We start from the raw sequence: 24,265 nt of genomic DNA on the forward strand, positions 1-24,265 counted from the left end.
TAACCGTGGATTTCATTATTACAATTCCTCCCCCTAAAAGGTCTCCCTAAACTGTACACCATTAACTAGTGGAACTTTTATCACTGGAAATTCTTAACCGTGGATTTCACAGTTGAAAAGAACCACAAAAAAATGTATATTAAATCCAATTTTTCCCCACAAAAACAACCTGTTTTGCAGACAGGATCGCGGGAAATGACACAAAGAATTGCATCAACAAGTATATGGATTCTACCAGTTACAAAGGTTCTCAGCTCAGATACTTAGAAATACACAACTTTGAATCATTGAATGCTTATGCGCAAACAAACAAAAAACATTATGTCAATAAAAATTCAAACCCCAAAATTATGACACCTTCACATCAAACCAACAAATTTCAAAACAACTAAATAACTTAAAAAAAAAAAAAAAATCAGATGACAAATAACATGAAAACCCACCAAGGCCAATGGAAACTAAAAGCAGATCTGAACATTCAGCCCCATAAACGACAACGCTAATCACACGACATTGTAACACAAATTCCAAAACAAAAAATTCAACACTTCCTCCACTACAACCCCTCCATCGTCACCCCCAACAAACGGCAAATACAACTACCCGAATCTTGCAGATCGAAAGAAATTAGGGGAAAAAAGAAAAACAAATGAGTTGCAAAGTGTCGAAATCCCAACAAAGAACCCGGACTCACCTTTATAAAGGTCAGAAAAATTTTAGAGAAGCAGTTTATGTAAAATGCGATCAAATAACGGAAATCATCAATAACTGATCGACAAACCCGTTAAAGGAGACCCGCGTGATTTCTAGGGTTTGGGATCGTTTTGAGGCGTTCCCTTCCTTTTTTTCCTATTTCAAACTCTTTTCCTTTTTTCGGGAAGTATCTATTCTAAGTTTTGTTTAAGCGGAGGCTTTTCGAGAAGCAGGAAATTTCGAGAAGAGAGAGAGAGAGAGACAGAGACAGAGAGGAGGAGGACAGCGTATTTCTCGGTGGTAGGCGTTTGCGTTTGCGTTCGCGTTCGGGAACTCCTTTTTATAGTAAATATAAATATAATATAAGACATGGAAAAATAAAAATAAAAATAAAAATAAAACAAATTAACAATATTTGCAATTGCCTACCTGGCCCTCCCGCCTCTCCTTCAACTTCCATATTAAACACCTCCTCTTCCGGACACTACAACCAATTAGACCCCTCTTCGTGTCCTTATTGCCACTCATAATAATAACGCCTTGCAATTATTGTTACGGCGCCTTCTCTTATTTGAGGTTTGGATCGTTAAAGACACAAATTTATGTGCAAAATATTTTTACTTAGAACATATAAGAAATCAAGAAAATTTGTTGAATGATGTTAATGTGTGACTACCTCAAGTTTTTTTTTGGAACTTACACATGTTTCCAACTATTTTATTAATCTTAAAATTGGTCGAGCTGTGTTAGATAGTGTCGGTGTGTCGATAGCTGATGGAGTATAAGTTAGTTCACAAGTATCGGGACATTAATGTGTATGTGTGGGTGCTTGTGAGGAATAAGCTCACTCAACAATTTCGTAGAAAATTCTTTATTGGAGTGATATTGTTGAATTAAAAATTTCATGACGTAGTAGTACGAATTTAATCATTAGACTTGAGGCACCATAGTAATGTTATATTCAGTGCTGTTAAGCTTTAATTTATTCCTTGGTCATCAAGGTTAATAAAAGGAATATTTGGATACAAGTTCATCTAATTTGAAGGTCAATAAGTGGCACGCCAAGGATTCATCTATCAGCATAGGTGACAAAAAATCAATTAATTAGCTATTTTGTAATGTATAGCTAATAATCTTATTCAATGTAAATGTTAAATATCATGAATATAGTTTATTCTTGAGTGGGTAGTAATTTACCCCCATGTGATATTGAAAATGAGCATATTACCCCCTATGAAAAAAATATAGCAATTTATCCCCTGTACTTTTTAAAATGAAGCAATTTACCTCCTTATACAGGGAGGTAAATTACTTCATTTTGAAAAATATAGGGAAGTAAATTATTGTATTATAAAAAATATAGGGAGGTAAATCACTATTTTTTTTCATAAGGGGGTAATTTACTCATTTGCGATATCACAAGGGGGTTGCTTACATTTTTTCATTTATTCTTTAGCCATCTTTGTTGTATTTATTATATATTATTATTGCATTTCATGGACAAGCCCACAAAACTAGTTAAATCAATGAAGTTGGATGGCGCATTTGACAGCAACTTTAAATCAACTTTCGAGGATCCATCTAAAACATTCCAGGTCGATAATCCTAAAGAATGGGTATTAAGGAGTTTAGTAGAGAATTCACTAAGTGATGCATTCATGTGATGAATGTCGCGTTTCATCGATAACAGACGTATACATCTATGCACTTTAATGGTGCTTGACAAGTGAATTGTCAAAATCACTAAATTGACTTGTAGGAGTTGTCATATGGAAGCTCGTCCGGTATAATTGGTATGACTATAAGTCCTTAGTAGCGATAGTACGAAAATTAGTCCTCGGACCTGATGAGCCATAGTAACCTTGTGTATTTAGGCCTGTATTTTGGTCCTGGCTAATCTGACTGCAGTATTACGTGGTTGCCGAAATTCTGCACCAATGCAGTCAAAACATAAATGGACGGTGGTGCATTCTAAGGAGTTGATCGCCCATTATGAGATGGTGGCAATCTCCTATGTCTTTGGACTATGTTAATTGCTAGAAGTTTATGGCCACAACTATTGATCAAATAGAAAAATAGTTTCTATGTTGGTTAATGAAAATCACAGTCAAGAGTAGATACATAGTTATAGAGATCACGTATGAGAACTGATTTAGAATTCATGTCCTGGACTTTAATAGGGAGATAGCTTGATGGAAGGACAATATCTATATGGTACGCACACTTAAAGGTTCAGACCAATTTCATCTATTTTCTAGTGTCATGAACCATTGCTAGGAGGCAACTCATGGTAAAGGGTACTTTTGGATTAATGAGTTGATAAGGAGTGATAAATTAAATATGATTCAATTAATCTCAAGTTAGTTATTAGATTAAATTGTATATGTGATACAAACTCAAGTCTAATTAAAGGAGGACCTACAAAACTCACACACAGAACACTAACGATATTGGAGAATTAATTTTGGATGAGAATAAATTATTGAATTAATTTCAGAAGAGATATATGGGGATTAATCTAAAGGAGCCATTTGGGGTGCACCAGGTGGTTCAGCCCCAGCCCCAAGGCACTGGTAGTTCGCACCCATCTCGAGTCCAGCTCGAGCCCTCAAGTGTTGGAAGGAGGCGCATATTGTTGCGTTCCATGGGTTTTGAACCCAGGTCAAAAAAATAGTAAATGCTAACTTTAACCACTACACCATTGAATATTTTTCATCAATTTTTGTTTTCATTTTCTATTAGTAGAGGTTGTTTAGAGTTATGGCATTTATTTTAATCATTCTTTTCGCCAAATTATTTCATTTGTTTTGAGGAATTAGGCGTCATCTTCGAGAGATGAGACTTCCCGTACCCAATTCTTACATGTGGTGACGAAGCCCCCAAGACCTTGGAGAAGGTGGAGCGGAGCATTTTTTTTTTTTTTTTTTTCGGATGTTGCCTCTTGGTTTTTTTTTTTTTTTTTTTACGGATGTTGCCTCTTGGGGTGAATTTCTTCCGACTCACATGGTCAGACATTTTGGCATGTAACTTGATAGTATTCTATATTCATAAATGTAGTCACTGCACTTATTTAGTTGTTGTTTTGTTCTCTTATGACTTTTATTCGTCGAATGTTACCTCAACGGATGTTTTTGCTCATGCCCCGAAATTAGGTTTACCAACTTCGGAAAGGGGGGGGGGCAAAATTTTTCGAGTCCAATATTTTTTTATGAGGGGACATTGCCTCAAGAATTTTTGATAAGGGGATGTTGCCTCAAAGGATATTTCATGTCCCAGAGTCGGTCTTTTACCAACTTCAAAGGGATGTAAAGTTTTCAGGGCAACATTATTGATGGGAATCTTAATGAAGTTTCATCTATGGGGTCTTGAGGCAATAGCGATTTTTGCTTATATGGCAATGACGACTTTTGCCTCTAGGGTACTCTTGAAACTTCAAGGATCTCTAGATCTAAATTAATTTGGTTTGTTAGGACTACGATAAGAAAACTAACTTCATTACTTAAAATTCAGAATACAATATTTTAGGAAAAATCAAAAGGGGAGAAGGATATGTTGAGCTACTACTCGAGTTTTCTCTTATTACAAGTGAATAGCCAGAAAATAATTTTTCTCGCTACATGAACTTAGGTTCACTCTTTCGTGGCTTGCTGATCTTTCTGAGGGATAATTACCATCATGAGGAGTTGGCACATACGGACCACGGTCAAATTGACGTCCTTGTAGATAGTGGTTGATAAATTCCTTCAAATGTCTCCGCTAGATCAATTTTTCTATCTCATTGTTCAGGTGATGGCATTCCTCCATCGTGTGCCCCCTATCCCGATGAAAACGACAATACTTATCAGATTGGAGTCTCTTGGGGTTATCATTCATCTTTGTCGGCCATTGACTGATTCACCCAAAAAAAAAAATCACCCAAAAATTACACATTTAACATACAATAATTCACCCAAAAAACTATTCATTCACATATTATATATTTTACATACAATAATATTCACCCAAGATTTACACATTTTACATACAAAAATTACACATATTACAGACATAAAAAATTACACATATTACAGACATAAAAAATTACACAAAAATTTCGTTCAAAAACTTACACACTTTACATACAAAATTGTACATATCACATACATAAATAAAATTACTAATCTTGTTTTGGGTTAATGGTGGTGGGCAAGCGAGTGGTGGCGGTGGTGGGCTAGCGAGTGGTGTGGGCGGCTGGAGGCAGTAGCGAGATAGGAGGGGGAGAGAAAGACATATACACAGAGGAGAGAGAGAGAGAGAGAGAGAGAGAGAGAGAGAGAGAGAGAGAGAGAGAGAGAGCAGTTTTGCTAAGGGGTAGATTTACATAACAGTGATAATTTTGGTAAGGGGTAGATTTACAGTTCAATTTTTGGAAGGGTCATTTTTATTATGACCGTTCAAACAATAAAACAAATAGGAACAATTATTTATCAGCTAAACCTTTCTTATTTGGAAAAACGACGTCGCTTTTTCGGATCCCAATATTGTAACCGATCCTACCATGTTAAAGAACCGTTCCTAATAATATTCCAAATAAATATTTATTTTTCAAAAAAATAAATAAAAATTATAAAAAATCCTTACCGCACACTTTAATGAACAAAGAAAAGTATATAATGAATGGATTAAGACTATTGACAACATAAAATATTTTTCATGAGATTGATATATGTGCTCTATATGAAATATATCTATATATTCAAATTTGTTTGTATTACATAGATGTAACTAGTATCTTATATTGTTGTATTGTATCACCTAATCAGACCGTTAAAAATTTGATCAGGCCCTTAGATATGATTAAATAGATAAAAGGCTATATTTGATAAAGTTTTGGACATTTTTGTTGCAAAGATATTTAGATATCGTATTTGGTTCGTAATAAGAGAGATTCAAAATGGTGCAACCTTCAATAGGTCATGTGATTTTAAATCAGACTGTTAGATATATTCAAATACACATAATGCTATACGTGTTTAAGTTTGAAAATAATCCGCCTTGCGGATGTTAAGTTATCATAATCGAAACGTACACTAGACATTTTTAAACACATTTTCGAACAGCTACGAGTTACATTAGGAATGGTGATGATAATTTAAAAATTAGAACAGTCGATGAATACAATTACGAAAGGTGAATTTAAAATAAATTTTGAAACGATTTAGGAAATTTAACTATTTCAAATTTTAAATTTCCACCTATTTTCCAGAATGCGCCATATTAAATTATATTGGAACTGGTCTTGGAAAGGGCAATTCGAAAAGTAGTCGTTCTAAATTTTAAATTTCCCACTTACTTTTCAAAAAGCGCTATACTAAATTATTATATAATTGGATTTGAAACGGTCAAATTGAAATAACCGTTCCTACTGCAGATTTAACAAAAATATCATTCGGATTGAAATATTTTTTGGAACGGCGACCTTGGAATGATTTTTGAAACTCCACAGAAAGCCGTTAGAATATAGCCATTGCACCACATTTAGAAACGGGACCACGGTCTGGAATGCAAAAAAGGCCGTTAAAATTTAGCCATTGGAATGGGTCTTATAGTACAATATTTCCTATCTACTGAACCTGTGCCAAATTTATATCTCTCTTTGGAACTGTACTTGGAACACAAACTATATTCCACAAATACCATACTTAGGAACAAGTTTTGTAATACAAGCATTTCTAAGGATTGTAACCGTCTCAAATTGTAACTCATTTTGAAACGATTTTCTTCATTGCCCCATATTTCAATGGTTTTTGGACCGCATTTTGGAATGGTACCCATCTGCAATTGATTGTTCGTTCCAATGGTTATAAAAGAATTTCAAACTGCGTTATAATATTTTACCGTTTTGCTTCCAGCACGATAATAGAAATACATCTTGTAACTCAATAATTAGAATGGTTCTTGTAACGGTCTTGCCATTTCAAAAATAAAGGATGAAATATAAGAGGATATGACGTCAACGACCTTACTCCGTTCTTCAAAAGTTCCAATGACCGTCCCAATTAGGAACGATTTTTTGTAACGTCGCGTTATCCATCCCAAATCCCGCAGTTTTTTGTAATGAAAGATAAGAACACGACACAGTATTGGCACAGTTATGTCTAATATGTATTTTTATTATATATATTCAATTTATCATAAAATTAAAATATGCAATACAAAAAATATCAATATAAAATATAAACTAAGCATGTCTTACATCTACATTTTTAACTAAATGTAGCTTAAAAATATAGACAATTAATTTATTTTAAAAAGTATGCAATAAAAAAATTTCAAAAATTTAAATTAGTTAAATTATCATGAACATCTCTCGAATATTTTAATAGTTTCATCCTAATACTCTTAATTTGAGAGGAGTAAATTAATTCTTCTTTTCTTTAAAAAGACAACTGATCAAAGTTTTTTTGAAATTATAAAAAAAAAAATTCAAAATGTATCTAAAATATGTCGGACACACTTATGACGTGTCTGACGCCGTATTTGAGCTCTCACACAATCAAGTGAAGAGTAACACTGTACCTGTGCAATTTTAATTAGTTTGTTACTGTTATTTCCAAGAAGCAATGCCTATTTGTATGGTAGAAGTCTATAAACTTGTACAATACAATGAAATCAAACAGAATTTTATTAGTATGAATCAGGCCATGTCGCATTCATTGTTTCATTCAATATCTGAATGATATCTAGGATGAAGTTGTAATATTTTAATGAACCAGGGTTATTTTTGTAAATAGACTACCAAATAAGTTGTAAAAGATAATATCTTCTCAAAGCTGGGGCGGGCCTTATCTAGATATATTCTCAAACAGCTCCCGTCCCTCTGCTGAAAACTCTAAAAACAAGAGAGGAAAAGGAAATCAATTTCAACATCTCTTCACAGAAATGGCGAACTCTCTTTGTTTTTCACCTCTGATTTCCTTCAACACCGCTGAAAAACCTGGTAACTCCTTCATCTCTGTGTCCGTGTACGTATGTTTCTGTAATGGGTTTTGTATTCTTCGTTTTTGTGTTGCATACTGATTTAATTGATTTACATCTACTGGAATTTGGATGCGTCTGTGTAGAAGGTTAATGCAAGTGAATTTGTTACTCATGCATACTCTTAAATGTTTTAAACTTGAATTTCTCTTTCAGGACCTGTAAGTCTCCATGCTGGTAGGAAAGTCAATTGGCTATCTGATGCCACATACAGCTCTAGAACTGCTGATTTCAGAGTTTTAAAGGTAGTTTGGCAGTTGGTTTTTCAATGTTGTGATTATCGCCTGGTTTAGAGCTCACAGGGCTGAATGGAGTGTTATTGAATGGAGCATTTGCATTGGGATTATCGATTTCATGTTCTTAGCCAAATGAAAAGCATCATATTCTTATCAATTGCATTGTCATGGCTCAAAGAAATTGGTAGCGTCGAGCCATTAATTGCACACAATTTTTGGCATATAAATTAGATGGAGTTCCATTTGAAAAGCTTCCTCTCATACAGTTTAATACATTGGTTCTTGAGTACACATTAGCTGGCTGTTTACTATTTGGCTTCGTTGGGTTTTCTGTTCTTGCCTTCTTATAATCATTTCCGTTTCTCCCTTTGTGCCTTTTACCATCACACGGTGTTTTCGCTGATTTTTGAATTTCACTTTGTCTTGTTCTAATTTACAGGCCGCAGACAAAAAATCTAGCACCAAAACGACTAGCATTCTCTGTACTGATTGTGAGGGAAATGGTTAGTGGAAGACTATTTGTCTCCTTTTGTTCTCATGTTGTTCCAAATGTTTGCTTAACATTGGTTCCCTTCCCAAACTTTCTGTTTTGTACTGCTAGATCATATCTTATTTGTAGTTTGTTGAGCACGAATGTAATTTCTTTGGTTATTTGAAGACATTGCATCTTATGAACTGCTAATTAGAGTGAAAGCTTGAAGAGAGGTTTCAGTTTAATCTATCTTCAAGCTCGGAAAGAACCAAAATTTCCTTTGCTTCAGTCTAGCTGAGCCGGAGGTAACTTTGGCTGATCTAGGAATATTAACTCAATCAGAAGGTGATTCAATGGAGCTGGCTCTGCATTAAGATAATTTTTTTAATGAAGTAGGTGAATGATCAGCGGAAGGCTCTGATGATAAACATCGGCTAAGAGCCGCCCACCAGCCAGTGGTCTTTTCTGTTTTACACTCAGATTTGTAGTATTCAACTTTGATATATATCCTGATTCTGCTAGAAGTTTTATGCATTTTCCTTTCCACAAATTTGTATGTAGTAGGAAGTAATGGAGAAAGTATTAACCTGGAACTGCTTAGCTGGTTTTCCTTCAATTTTTATTATAAGATTAGTGTTACACTATCAACGGGAAGGGAGAAATGAGGGTTTATTTGAACAAATTGGTTAAGGAACTCTTAGTGGATGGTTTCTTAACTCTTCTTTCTTCATTCAATCTCCATCTACATTACTTCTCATTAATTTGTCCTCTCATATCTCTGATTTTAGGTACAAAAAAGATAATACCAATGGTGGATATATTTTCTTGGCATTTGTGCTGCTCTCTTCACAAAATACTTTATAACCTGTGTATTTCTTCTAATTCCAATACCTCCTAAATGTTAAGACACAAAAGTTACTAACTCTATGAAGTATCTTTCCTTGAGTATTTGCTGATAAGCAAAACGTTTTCTTTTCTCTTGACGGAGGTTTGAGCTCACTGTCCTTCCTTTCTGCTATAAACTTATTAGGTGCAAAAAAATGTCCCCAGTGTGAAGGTACTGGAGTTAATTCAGTGGATCACTTTAACGGGCAGTTCAAAGCTGGCACCTTGTGTTGGCTTTGCAGGTACGCCGTTAATTACTTATTGATATTTTTTGGATTGATGCACTCTGAACCAAGACAATATAAGTTTGGGTCTACGCTTTTTGATTTTCCCAATTAAGTTTGTCACTTCGAGCTCTAGCCTGTCATTGAAGCATCCTACCTAGAGCCATCCAAATTGACAATATCATTGGAAGTACTAAAATGAGCCCCTTGGTGGTGTTCTAGAGAAATAATGACTAAAGTAGATAACTTGTCATACTCAATGGCTAATGGGAAAGGCATATTGTGAAGATTTGTAGGCATTTATTGAAAGCTAAACTTTGCAAAGCAGCATATTCTCTCGTGGAGCCAGTACGAGTCATCATTTTCTTCTTCCGTCTCATATATGTTCTCTAAATGTGTGAGGTTTATCAAATTTGCTAGTTGCTCATACCATTCTTTACTTATTGTCCATACTTATAAAGGAACTCCACATGTGAGATAGTCATACGTCCTCCACCCCCATACTCTTGAAACAAATTGTACGATAGACTAATAAAAAATCTGTTTCTTTTATGACTTCTTGTGAACATCTTTAGTACATCTTCGTTGTTAGCAAATCTTAGTTACAAGCAGAATCTGGCCAGGTTGCTCCTTGCTGGAACCTATGCCGTTGTTCAGTACCTTGCTATCTTGTACTGGCTTGCTGTTGTGACTTCTGATTTTTTGCTTCAAGTGTTTCTCTGGTTCAATCTCGCACTAACTACCAAATATATTACTGACTACTTGATATTCACCTTCCATAGGGGTAAAAAGGAGATCCTTTGTGGAAATTGTAATGGTGCTGGCTTCATGGGTGGTTTCATGAGCACATTCGAAGATTAGCATTAAGAATGTTGAATCTGTCAACATCTTCAGTACTATTCATCTTTGATTTTGTTGTATCAATTTTGTCAAGAAGGCTGACACAAAGCAACAGGTAAGGGTATGGATCTAGTGCTTTAGCAAATTGGAAAGTTCAGAAGAATTCTAGAATTGTATTTATATTTTTGGTATATCCTTCATTGTAAGCTTGATACTTGTGGCCACATGCATTAGCTTGTGAGAGTTTGTTTTTAGTTTAAAGCTGGATACTCCTATTCTTTATGTGTTTTTAGTTTATATTGTTTTTAGTCTCGTGGTGGGTCCTCATGGACAAATCAACACCAAAATCGGGCGAGTCCTATTTTTTCTTATGACTCGCTGTCCATCTTAGTCTCTATTTTTCAAACCTGAATTAATGAGGCGGGTTCAGAATAGGTTTTTTTGGCCTAGTCGTGTACTCACATTATGCTTTGCATTGCTTTTAAGCGACTGATGCCGTTTACAATCATCGACAAAAACACAAAAGAAGTTGCTATGGAAGTGCACAATTGAAGAATGCAAAGTGGGAAACACCAACAAAGGAGAAACATTCATGAAAGTTATAGTAACCCACTTGAGATTAGTTCTGTCATATGTGCAATTCCCTGTGATAAGACTTCAGTCATGTTAATATGTGATATTTTGAAAATATCCTTCCGCAAATTTTAAATATAATTTGAGTATTTACAAATTAGAAAAGCTCCATCTGAACGTTTCAATTATCCTATTTTGAAAATCATGAAGTCCTAAAAGAACAAAAAATAAGACCACCATAAACACATAAGAGCTACCATACGACGATGTTAGAAATGATAGCTAAATCGCACCATACTTCATATCTATGATCTTTGACATTATTAAATGGTAGTTGTATATGTCTCTGTGATAGTTTTGAATTTTTTTTAAATACTTCATCATCTCGAGCAATATTATTGAAACTTTCAGGTGCATCTTCTCCAATTGGTATAAATCAATGTGAGAGATCATATTTCGAGCATATATTGAACAATTGATTGATTTCAGAAATCATAATATGTCATCGATTTTCATTTAAAGCAGTTTGCGGCGAATATTTTAAGAAATCATAGCAATGGGACAATTTTTTTTTTTTTTCTTTGTAGTGTGTATTATATTAACTTATTAATGAAGAAAATATAAATACAAAATGATGCAATTACCAAAGAAAAATCGTATATTGTATCTAATATATTAATTTGAAAGGCATACTCATATTAAAGAAGAAAATAAAAATAAAATATCAGTTACGTCACTTAATTATAATTGATTAAGAATTCGATAAAAGTTGAGAAAGTTAAATCATAAACAAATCTTGATGAGAAATATGGTGCATTGATTCATCAAGATATGTAGAAGAAAGCAAATTAGAAAAATAAAGAATACAAATCAATATAAAAAAAAAATAGAAGATTACTGAAAATTTAATATTATCAATAATTATATATATATATATTTAGTGACATGAATATTTATTTTTGTCAGAATAATAAATTTTTATGATTTTAGTAATTACTATTATTTTGTCACTATATGTGTCACAAATTATATTTAATTAGTAACAACTTTAAAGCACAATTTTTGCCACTAATAAATATATAGTTACAAAATAAAACTTGTTGTCATATATGTAATATATATTTATAATAATAACTTTAAGAATTACTTTATAGTTTCTCACTAATATCTAATTTTTGAAAAAGATTGAAATTTAAATTCCAAGTGATATAAAGAGAAACTTAAAGAACCAAAAAAATACATGCAAACCAATTAAGAGTTTTAAGACTTGTTCATGACCCAACAATATGCCAATAGTTTGTAGGACTAGAGGCATTTTTTGTCCTTTTAACTTTAGTTATTTTTTATTTTAGTCCTTTATCTTTTTAAAGTTTCAAAATGGTCCTGTAATTTTGAATTTGCTTAAATCCAGGATACTAGTAGCCAGATTTTGTCTAAACTTGCTGGAAAATGACACCAAAATCTGACGTGGCTTTTCAAATTGAGGGAAGTGATTTTATGGCTAAAGTTATATGATGTGGCAATTAAATGGCTTTAATAAAAAAGAATAAAAGGTGACGTGACTATGACATGAAAGAAAAATAATATTTAGATTATATACATACATATATTAAGTTGAGGTGGTGGTTGGCCGTCTCCGTCAACACCCAGCACGAAAGTGGGCGATATGTTGCCCAGCTTGGGTGATGACAACTTGCCCTAAATCTGGGCGACTGCGAGAAAAAGGAGAGGAACCTTCACCCTTGGCGGCAACGATGCCCCTTTCTTCTTTGGGTGACCGTCGCCACCACCTATATACATGTATATATTATGTGTAATATATATATTTATGTGTGTATATATATATATATCATAAATACATATATAACTTAATGCCACATCAGATTTTTTTTAAAATAAAATTAAAGACATGCAATTGCTATGTCATATATAATTAGCCAATAAAATCACTTCCCCCAAATTAAAATGCCACGTCAGATTTCGATGGAATTTTCCGACAAGTTTGATCAAAATCTGACGATTGATGTCCTAAAATTGAACAAATTAAAAGGTTACAGGACCTTTTTTCAAACCGTAAAAAGATAAAGGACTAAAATGAGAAAGAACTAAAGTTAAAAAACGAAAAATACCTTTAATCCTAGCTTTTATTTTATGAATACCTAGTAAAAATCTTAAATAATTCCTTCTTTACTTATATAAAACACTTGGTATTATTTTATTTTTTTCCAAATTAAGTTTTCAAACAATAAAATAATTCTGTTAAAATAATATAAACCATGTGCAATACGCAAACTTTATAAATTCAGAAAATGATAAATGAGAGCACCACATTGAACAAATTCCTAATGCTGGAGACCTAGAAAAGAATCTAAGTAAGCCACATCTATTCATCCTCAAGAACAATCTTATGAAATTCTATTTCATGCCTAAATGTTCCCTTTCTCGTCGCAACAAAAACCCATTTCATGCATGGGAGATCAAACACCATCCTATGTATCAATCGTGTGACTCGTTCTTCTTGCTTCCACTACTCTCCTCGTTCTTTTCCGCCAACAACATTCCAGCTTCCTCATCAGATTGTTGAGACTTCTTTTGAGTTTCCTTGGCCTTCAGCGCTTGCAATTTGGAGTGATTGTAATAACCCACACCCAAGAACGCCAATGCATAACCAAGTAAGTTGATAGGAGTCACCGTATCCTTAATCACAGACCAAGAGAAGGCGATCAAAAGCCAATCCTTCACCACGCCGGCCACGTTCATGGTCAAGGCAGATGTCTTCCCAACAAGCAAGAACACAGCCAGGTTCAGCGCAAATGCGCAGAATGAATTGGTCCCGAAAATCACGAAATCAAGATGGAAGCTTGATTTCTCCGTCAGAATGGGATACTCGACGTAAACCCACGGAAGAAACAAGAAAACCAAGCAACATGGAGCTACATAATAAAGGGAGGTGATGGGATTGAGGGAGATACCCCTAGAAGTAAGTAAGATCTGAATCATGACAAGCCTGGTGGCCTCAAAAGCGACAGCACCGAGTTGAAGAACAACGCCCATGGAATCAAACTTTGCCTCACCATATGCCGCAATCGCAACCCCAATTGAGATAGAGATCATATTAGCCATTGTCTCGGATTTGAAACTCTCCTTCTTGAACATCACGCCTATGGTGTATACGGCAACAGGCATAAGGGCCTTAAGCATTTGGATGAAGGACACGGAAAGATAAATGTAGGCAGAATTAGAAAGCCAAAGGGATAGAGAGTAGAGAAGGCCAATTGGAATTACAGATTTAACGTAAAGATCCCAAGACATGGTGACGGGATCGACAACCTTCAGGATGCGTACGAGTATATAAGCTAAGGATGAGCAGAAAGCCATGTGAATCATAGTGAGGGATATGGGGTAAGGCCAATTATACATCTTTGGATCTAGGATGTACTTGTTGTAGACGATCACCATGAAAGAGAGAAAGATCCATATGGCTACATATGTATAGGAGAGAAGGATCTTCTTCAGTACACCTTCGCTCAAAGCCCCACCTTTACCCATTTAGGAATATTGATTGTTCTATAGATTACTCTCTGCTTGTAGCTTATGAAGAAGAAGAGAAGAATGCAAAACACAAAAATGGAAGGAGTGATTTTGTGCCCAGCTGTTGTGTTGTAAATGAATTTTTCTGTATTATGAATGGGTTTGATGTTGACCGAGCAAAAATAATACTTTATCAATTTTTATTTATTTTTTGAAATGACATAAAGTTAAATAAAAACGACTTAAACACATTTTGAATACGTTTCGGATCTCGAAATAATTGTCTGGGATAAACTATAATTACTTGCTTATGTTATTCGAAATATTCACATAAGTTCTCATAAAAAATAAAATATTCTTTTATCTCCCTATATTTTTAAAAAATGTGCAAATTAGCCTCCTCACATAGAGTCAATGTACTCTTTTTTAAAAAATACAAGAAAATAAAATGATCTTTTTGTTTTCGTAGAAGCTTATGTGAATATTTTAAATAACACATGGAGATAAATTACAATTTACCCGCATTGCGCCTTGGTTCTTATTGTCCAAAAACTTAATTTTCTTGGTTTTCACTGTCCAAAAAATTATGCCCTTTCACTATAATGACAAGTATTTATAATAAAATAATGATGGTTGAAATGAAAATATGATTATTTCCTCTAATTAATTGTAGGGATATAACTGTTATTTTCTTATCATGAATAAATTGGTAATTTGATTGGACTATCAACATTGTGTGGTTGTTGAACATTGGGTGGAGCTTGTGGATTTGTAACTCAATATGCATCCATATTTGATATAGAGTTCGAAATCTCCCAATTTGATGTTGGGATTAGAACTCATCTATGATTAATACTATCTATTAGAGTTTGGGTCTCCTAAATACATGATAGGATCAGGATTATTTTAGGATAGACCTTATCTCAAATAGAGTTTATGGTCTTCCAAATATATATATGTAGAGGTATGAACTCCTCTTAGGGATCGAATTGAGTACACCTATAAATAAGGTAAATGGTTATGATCAAAAGAAACAGAAACACAAGTGTGATACTAATGAGTTGATGATAAACACTCTCTCCAAAATATGCAAATTAAGAGGCCACTTGGTTCATTCGCTAAAAAGTTATTCTCACTTGAGATTAACAAGGTTAACTAGAGGAGGCCAATTCACTCGCTAAAGGTTACTATCATTAAAATTCTTTTAAGCAAAAAGAGTTTGTTGGAAAATAAAAGGGCTATTCAAAATCTCTAAAGTGTGTCCACTAAATGCATGCGGACTAGTGAGTATGAGGCATTGAATGATGCAATAGTACTTCTCATATTGTTGGTCAGTGCAATCTCATTTGACCAGTTAAAAAGCGCTAATATTAGCAATTTTGGACAAGGATAGAGAATTATAGGATATGAACATTATTGTTCTATGTACTGACAGTATCATGTATGATTATGTTAGACAAATACTGAGAAATATATGACTGCAAATTAATCATGAATCTAAACTTTTAGCAGTGATATCAACTTGCAAAAATAGAAGAATCGAACATTTTTACAAATATCTAGTAACTATTTGGCACAACATCACTTTGCATTTCACTTGGTTAGATGCACTTTTGAATGTAGCCTACAACATGAAAAAGTGTCTCTACAAAGTTCTCCAATTCTTGTTGATGTGGTAGCAAGCATATGGCATGTACTTAATGAACTGACAAGATATGAATAAAAGTTCATGGAGAATTAGGCGGGTAATATAGATTTCTTAAGAGGAAGATTTTTGAGATATATGAGGTCAATGAGAATCTTAACATGAGAGTAAAGATTCTTAAAGGAGCCTCTTATGTCTTTACAATGATGATATTTTGTTCATCTACAGTTGTAAGAGATGATTGAAACAATTCAAAAGTTAGTGGGAGTGTCTGGCTAGAATAATGATTCGCAAATTCCACAAATAAGTAGGAATATTAAAAATGTTCCCCATAATTATTACACGAATGTTGATGAATCAAGTTTGAGAATTGACTTTACTAATATTTCAAGTGGACAATTGCTTAAAGGAAATTGATAACCCTAATAACTAAGGACGAAGCTATGACAATAGGTTAATTTCTATCTATGTGCATGATCATTGGAAACATATACAGTATGTTTGGTTTCAATTTTGGCCCATCTTTGAGATGGGCCAAAATATAGTATATGTTTGTCTTATTTGGTCTTGTAAGTTTTGAATATATTTTTAATTATTTTAAAACAGTTTTAATTACTTTTTGTCCAAAAAATATAATTAATTAAAAAATAATATTTATTTTAATCACTCACAACTAAATAAAGTATATATATTTTTACACATACATATATATAAATATATATAAAAGAGACATGATTTGACAATGAACAGTACTTTTTGTCTCCCCACTACCCAACATCAAACATACCATACTTATTTTATATTATCTCCAAAAACAAATCCAAATATACACACTATTTCTAACTTATTTTTATTTATCTTTGTTTTTCTCTCTCTATCTTCACAAAACACCCCAAAACAAGTTAAAAACAAAACCAAACATTATGATAGTTTCTAAAAAAGGTTAAGTGCAAAATAGATAGTCTATTATGAGTAAGACATTCTCCAATGGTGAGATTTGTCTGAATTTGCTGGAACCACTATTGTGACTTTCATCTAGGTGTTCACGTATCTAATTGAGAAGTGGATGTGAGGATCAATGTGGGTCTTTATCTAGGTAATTCAAGCAATGAGGCAAACACAAGTTTGATTCTTAAAAGCTCCATTTATAACTTGATGGATTGTTATATTGGATATCAATCTTTTATACATTTGATGTATATATGGCGTAATTAATATTTTACATTATATGTGCTTAATTGTTTATTTGATAGATAATTAGGTTGATCATAAAGTTCATTGGACCTTGTGTGGATGGTTTGCATGTCTCTTTCTTTTAAACACTCTTATCATTTTGTGCCTCTGAATGAGAAGGTTTTCTTTCTTCCTTCATTTGTATTCCCTTCAATTTCTGATTGGAGTTTCTTTTCAGTTGTAATGAATGTAGATTAGATGCGAGGTTTATTATGAATAAATGTCAAGAAGCCATGGGGATACCCATCGAATGGTACCTATGATAGCCCATTATTGTGTTAATTGTTAAATATTGGGTAAATTACAACGACATCCCCTGAGATTTGATATAATTATAAATATTTCATCGTTATTTGAGAAATTGCAATTATCCCTCCAATGTTTGATGAAATTATGTAATCCTTGGATGAAGGTATAAAATTGTCAACTTTTCCCTTACTGTACTTTTTTCATTTTTTTTTAAATAAAAGTTTGTAACATAATCGGACGAGGTGGATGAAATTTTTTTTCAAAATTTATAACAAATATTATCCACTTAATTCATAAAAAAATTCAAAATATTTTTAAAAAAAAAATAAATTTATAATTCTTAGTCCACAAGGCATTTTGGTCAGTTCACCACAAAAATGGATAAAAACCTAACAAAAACTAACAAATTGGACTAATTGTTGGATGGTGGTTAAAATCAGAAGGAGTATTGGTAATTTTCCAAATAACAAGGAGGTATTTATAATTATAGTAAAATTTAGATGAGACCGTTGCAATTTATCCTTAAATATTTCGTAATAAGGTAAGGGTCTATCCTAGAAAAAACCATTGATCCACTGCAGGTTCAGTGGATCGTATAGAACTTGGGCTTGTGATCATCCAATAGGCGCGTGATAGCCTTTATTGCATTTGAATGCATACTTTAATATTTGATATTAACCGAAACATGTAAAATACAAATAGATGATTTGATTAAATAAAATTAACTCTTATTTGGATGGTCCAAATTAATATCAAACTCATTAATGGACTAAAAATAAAATAATTTGATGAAATTCAAGCCCTCCAGCTACAACAATGTAATCTGGAGGCTACCGAAAGACTGTGGATCTCCTTGAGAATGTAGAAGCGTGAGGAACAGGAATCTTAAAGCAAAATATAAAATAATCGAATTAAAGGGGTGTACCCTTAAATCATTACAGGGCATTCAATGCAAGTTAAAGCACAAAGAACATAAAATAAATCATGCATTGTTCGGGTCAAGCATTGTTCCAAATCTCCGAATTTGTTCAGTTAGAGTGTTTCCACAGCACACCTTGAAGTAAATCTAGTTGTGTTGCTAGAAAGAAATGAATCGGATAGCAGAAAATAAAATCGTTTTATACTATCAATTAGTGTAAATGAATTTTTCTAGTTTTAAACTTGAACATCTTTGGAGGAGAACTCAAAACCATGGAGAAAAAGAAGAGAAAATTTGTAGCTATTGAGAGAGGAGAGAGCTCGAGCACTAGGGTTAGAGAGGAAGTTGAGAGATGCATGTAATTTCAATGAACAGAGTCCGATCCGGCATGGCCTTAATTTTGTCTTGTTCTGCAAGGTTTACTTCTCATTTAAGGGCATATTCAGAGCATTTGGTGTAGTAGAGGCCTTAAAACACTCACTATAAAATATGCAGATACCTTATTATATTTTCTGAGTACAACGATTACATATGAATGGCAAAGCTCCGTCCAAACTACAAAATCTGGAGTTTCCATGTGATGACCTAATCACCTATTACAAATCATCTCCTCTGAAAGTTAAACGATTTGATGGCATAAGCAAAGATCAGAGCGAATAACATACAAAAACCTACCAACATAAACCCTGCGATACCAATGAAATCATGCCTGAATCCGAAAACATTCTTGACTAACAGCTTTATTGACATCAATTTAGCTCCATCCGAAAGTTTTACAAGTCGATCACTGTCAGAATATTGAGAAGCAACGAGTCCATAGAGACTCCAAGCAACAGGGTTTGCCCAATAATACCATCTCCACCATATTGGAATTCTCTGAAGCAGCAGAAAAGAAGAGTACATAAGTTTTAGAATGAGTGACCGTGACAGGACTTTCTGTAGAAATGTTCTCTCCTTTCCCTCTATTTATTTCTTTATTTTACTTTTGGAACGGGAAACAGTTTTACTTTGTTACCTTGTGAGGTATCATGAATCCACTGAAGAGATTCCAAAGCATATAGAACGGGGCAGCAATAATGGCGGCGACATTGTGGTTGGGAGTGACAGCAGTTGTCATCATGCCATAAAAGGTGAAATACAACATAGTGAAGTACATAAAAAATGTGTACCACAGAAATTTAGAAGCAGCCCACTCAAAGGAGGCCAACGAGTAGAATATCGTGCAGTAAATTAGTGCTTGCACGAACACATAAGGAAACTCGATAGCGACCTGCACAAGTGAAGAGACAATTATTCCTTGATGGAAGCCAAGCAAACTAACCCGAGTGAGATTAAGTGGGAAAGTAGCATAAGCAACACCTGAGCAAATGCAAATGGCAAAGCTGAATATGTTCCTGCTGCCCTTTCTCTATACGAAACAAATCTTTCAACAGAAACAACTGGTTGAACAGCAGTTGCATTGGTAATTCCAACAAACAGCACTGCTACATACATTGATCCCATGGCATTAAAAATGTCCTGCTGTGTGTCCCTATAATGCATAAAAAGCATATAAACTTGGGGAAAATCCATAAAACATGGTAGATTATATAATCTAAACATCCAAGTAAGCCACTTTATAGTTCTTTTGCCAAATAAGAGCTAAGAACCTGGATAAATACCACATAGCAGCTTCTGTGATTGATTCATTCTTACTGAATTTAAATCATGTTGTATGGAAAGAACAATCCTCCTCTCTTCAGGGGTATAATTAAATCTTTCAGGCAAACATCAGTGTTTGCTTAGATCTGATAAAACATGTTTTAGTTAGTGTATTTGCTTAGATCTGATAAATTAATGCTGATGACATTGAGTTTGATAAACGATAACTCCTGGAACATTCAAAGAAAAACACCAAGAACTGCTTGAAGACAAAAAATGCAGCAAAATGTACGAAAATAAGTGTCGAGAAAAACCTTTTGGAACCAAATTCCCAACATATTGTTCCAAGCATCAGCGATATTATCACTGTGTAGAAGAAGCGAACTGCAGTGTATTGTGGGTTTCGCCAGTATGATAGGTTCTGCTTCCAGAGGCATGCAACAAATTGATCAAAATACGACCGTGAATACTTTGTAGGAAAATTGAGATCTTCTGAATCAACAGCCGGTTTGCTTAGCCTCGCAACCAACTCTTCATTAAATCTGAAACATAAAAAGAGGCATATAATTTGTGAGAATTATAGCCATAACAGGCAAGATAAAGCAATTTCAACTAGCAATTTTGTATCCTTTTGTGCGTACTGAAAGAGGGTAGATTTTCTGTAAATTTCAGCAAAATCAACACCGAGGCGGTTTTCTTCTGCTGATGATGTAACCTCTAACATCCATGTAGCAGGATTATATCCAGGCCTTATCCTCGGTAATCCGTCAATCCCCTGAAAAACAGGAGCAGAGAATATAAACTTGCATTGGCTTATTTCATGACAGGATATACCAGATTGGAATAGCAAACCCCAAATTTCAGACCTCAAAATAGTCTATCAGTTTGCTAGACTTGGGACCAAGTGGACCAGCATAAATGAGCTCTCCTCCCCGTTTCATAAATAAAAGCTGCGGCATAAAGTGAGATCAATATATCATCAGGAACAAGTATGATTGGCAAAATAAAGACACTATTATACAATAACAGAACCTCCTATAATTCATAAACACTCCCACAATTGCAGAACTGCATGCTAGCTGGTTTAGTTTACTGTCCACTATTTATCTAATTTCAACAATGAATAATTTGTTTAATCCAACTAGTTGGATAATATAGAATGGCATTGCAAATATAAGCAATTATAGTAGCATTTAAAATTGACACAAAACTAAGTTCAAAGATAAAACAATTTGGTTTTGCATTTTACTAAAGGAAGAAATGATTTTGGGATAGATGGCATGGAGAATTAGATACTTGCAAACAGAATTGGGCGTCTGTTATCAACTCAGGCATGTTATGTTGTAACCAGATTACACATAAATATCTAAGTATTATTAGTCTACTGCATTCATAAAAAGCCACTAACAGTGCTGATAATAAGTCAGACATCCGGAGAGAAAGACAAGCCCGACCTCATCGAAGGATTCAAAGATGTCAATGCTGGGTTGATGAATTGTGCAAACTATTGTTCTTCCAGTATTTACTATATTCCTCACAGTCCTCATGACAATGGCTGCAGCCCTAGCATCCAACCCTGATGTGGGTTCATCCATGAACACTATAGAAGGATTGACTACCAGTTCAACCGCAATAGTAAGGCGTTTTCTTTGCTCCGTTGATAGTCCATCAACTCCTGGTAGACCTACCAAAGCTCCTTTTAGAGGAGTCAGCTCCACAAGTTCCATCACCTCATCAACAAATGCCTGAGAATATGAACATCCATACGTTACCTGAGGTCTAGAATGTATAATAGCAATCACAATTAACTGTACCTTTTGAGTTTGCAAGTCAATATCTGACGGTAACCGCAACCATGCAGAGAACAGAAGCGATTCATGAACAGTTAAGCAGGGAGAATGAATATCATTTTGCTCACAGTACCCTGATATTCTAGCGAAGGTCTCTTGTCTTTTAGGATAGCCAGATATACTGATGTTTCCTTCTATAGTACCACCAGTCTTTCTACCAGCTAATACATCCATAAGGGTGGTTTTTCCAGCCCCACTTACTCCGACTAATGCAGTGAGCACACCAGGCCTGAATGCTCCTGTGATATTATTCAATAACTTCAGTTTGTCCTCTAATATGCCTTGCTGCTTCAGTTCCTGAAATGATTAGTGCATAATCTACCATGTGGGAAAATATAGTCTAGAAATCATGTTTGAGAATTAATAGAAGGTGTACAAACCAGGGGTACATCCACATAGTAACTGATATTGCTGAAAGACATACAGACTTGCTGAAACGGAAGCACCATGCCTCTTTGTTTAAAACTCTTCTCTGTGTAACAAAGTGAAATAAAGGTAAATATATATAATGCTAGTTCAAACCAGATGATGGAGACTAGGACTAGCACCAAGGGTTGAATATGAATGTGCATGCCTCTTCAAGACTTGCGAATGGGAAAACTAAGTAATCTTACTAGCAAACGAGCCTGAGTGCTGCAAAAAGTCTCTTAGCTGTATTACAACAGGTTCTCCTTTTTGCATCTTCTCCCTGTCTTCAAGCTCCACCTTAGAAACAATAGCTTGATGCTTCCCCAGAGCTTTAAGGAGATTTCAGATGAGTGAGAAAAAGAAAAAAGGAGATTTAGTTTTGTCTAATATGATGATATATAATGGCTCTTCTAGGAGGGAAGACTTACGGCTCAGCTTTGAGAGGAACAGCGTAAAAAGGATATTGAATAAGATGGTATAACCGACCAAAGCACCAACACCAATCCAGTACCAGTAACTTTCAGGGAACAAATTGCGAGCCTTTAGCAATGCTTTGCCAAGTGACTGAGTTGAGTTGTCCGCACTTGTCTACATTGATTCAAGGTGTAACTTTCAGTAATTTTCTTGACTCCACCATTAAATGCCATATAATTGCCACTATGTAGTCTAACAAACTCTATCAGATAATAGAAGTGTCACAAACTTTCAAAATTTAAGATTAACATAATTTTCTATTTCAGGTAAATAAACAATATTTTCTAAGAACCAATACATAATAACTCTTCTTTCTCCAGGATGTCTCATATTATTGAGGGAAAGTTCCAAAATATCACATATTGCTACTGAACAGAAGTCGTAATCCAGTTAATCCCGACCTACGCTTTTCTAAAGATCTGTAAAAATTAGTACTACTTCATGAAACTATACAAATTGCATGATCATTTATCTGAATGTAAATAACCAAAGACAAATCTATGTTAGGCGCGAATACACTTTGGTGCATGAATTCAGATACATGAATCATTGTATAAGCCCTTGTCTGATATAAATGTGGAATGGGACATGACATATTAACTGCAGTGTATAATTGGTATACCCAATAACCCAGAAGCTTTCATCTGTCAAGATGGTTTATTCTGAAGGTTTTCTTAATTTGGACAAACAGAATTTTAACAGAAGATAAGCAATTTTACACAAAAATAGATAATAAAGAAGTATCATGTGTACTTCTGCAACCAAGATTACACAAAAATGACCCAGGATTAGAAGGGTCTTGCTTTTTCCCGAGCAGTGTCTAACAATATTCAAGAAATTTGATCACATACATTGCCTCATTATTTGCTCTTTTATTAAGTGCATATCAAGTGCCACTTGGATTCTATAGGACTCGTTGAATGAAATTATTGGATCATTAAGTGGTTGTTGAGATTCCAGACCAAATGGATCTAATTCCTCCTTTACCGAAATATCAATTTGGCATCATCTTGACCAGTTGATAAGAACCTTTTGCAAGCATGATCACTTCAAATTTTTGCCAATACACCATTCGATGTCTTTTCCTGACCACTAAGAGAACACCATGATTGCTAAGCAGTTTCTAAAAGTGGTATGTTGAAGGCAATGAAGTTCAACCCTCTCTGACCATCCTATTAATTTTAGATTCCTACACCCAATTGATAATAACTTCTTGCATAAACAAGCATGGTCATTCAATTTGTCAATAATCATGGTGTCTGTTACTCTTCTAAAATTCAGTATCTTCAGGTCTATTCTAAGAGTGCCAACCAAAGTAGCTATCTTATTCTTAACAGCTATTAGCAAATTCAAGGGCCACTTATTGACGATGTAC

At 34.2% G+C, this 24,265-nt stretch overlaps 4 protein-coding genes across 7 annotated transcripts in view; 1 reads left to right on the forward strand and 3 right to left on the reverse strand.

The window, feature by feature from the left end:
- LOC105162096 (palmitoyl-acyl carrier protein thioesterase, chloroplastic) overlaps window positions 1-1,016 on the reverse strand; it is a 5,392-nt gene extending 4,376 nt beyond the window's left edge. For 2 of the 4 annotated variants that reach the window (XM_011080032.2, XM_011080034.2), the window contains exon 1: window positions 695-1,016. The gene's annotated coding sequence lies outside the window, so the exon portion shown is untranslated. The remainder of the gene's footprint in view (window positions 1-694) is intronic. The other 2 variants (XM_011080035.2, XM_011080033.2) reach the window with 1 other exon arrangement.
- Window positions 7,513-10,653, forward strand: LOC105162097 (chaperone protein DnaJ 1). The gene is made up of 5 exons (XM_011080036.2): window positions 7,513-7,672; window positions 7,867-7,955; window positions 8,386-8,449; window positions 9,449-9,545; window positions 10,310-10,653. Exons 1-5 carry the CDS (start codon window positions 7,615-7,617, stop codon window positions 10,386-10,388), a joined length of 387 nt encoding a protein of 128 aa, XP_011078338.1. The 5' UTR covers window positions 7,513-7,614; the 3' UTR covers window positions 10,389-10,653.
- LOC105162098 (probable sugar phosphate/phosphate translocator At4g32390) lies at window positions 13,211-14,581 on the reverse strand. Its single transcript, XM_011080037.2, has one exon. The coding sequence runs from the start codon at window positions 14,487-14,489 to the stop codon at window positions 13,437-13,439; it is 1,053 nt and encodes a 350-aa protein (XP_011078339.1). The 5' UTR covers window positions 14,490-14,581; the 3' UTR covers window positions 13,211-13,436.
- The window catches only part of LOC105162099 (ABC transporter G family member 32), a gene marked incomplete in the record, with an annotated part of 17,273 nt that continues 12,006 nt past the window's right edge, over window positions 18,999-24,265 (reverse strand). Inside the window, 11 exon segments of the mRNA XM_011080038.2 lie at window positions 18,999-19,393; window positions 19,533-19,787; window positions 19,877-20,048; window positions 20,473-20,700; window positions 20,800-20,933; window positions 21,025-21,108; window positions 21,613-21,903; window positions 21,973-22,305; window positions 22,389-22,480; window positions 22,623-22,745; window positions 22,845-23,004. Coding sequence (XP_011078340.1) covers window positions 19,121-19,393; window positions 19,533-19,787; window positions 19,877-20,048; window positions 20,473-20,700; window positions 20,800-20,933; window positions 21,025-21,108; window positions 21,613-21,903; window positions 21,973-22,305; window positions 22,389-22,480; window positions 22,623-22,745; window positions 22,845-23,004 — 2,145 coding nt within the window.

The sequence above is a fragment of the Sesamum indicum genome, linkage group LG5 (genome assembly GCF_000512975.1).
Source record: "Sesamum indicum cultivar Zhongzhi No. 13 linkage group LG5, S_indicum_v1.0, whole genome shotgun sequence".
Taxonomy (NCBI): Eukaryota; Viridiplantae; Streptophyta; class Magnoliopsida; order Lamiales; family Pedaliaceae; genus Sesamum; species Sesamum indicum.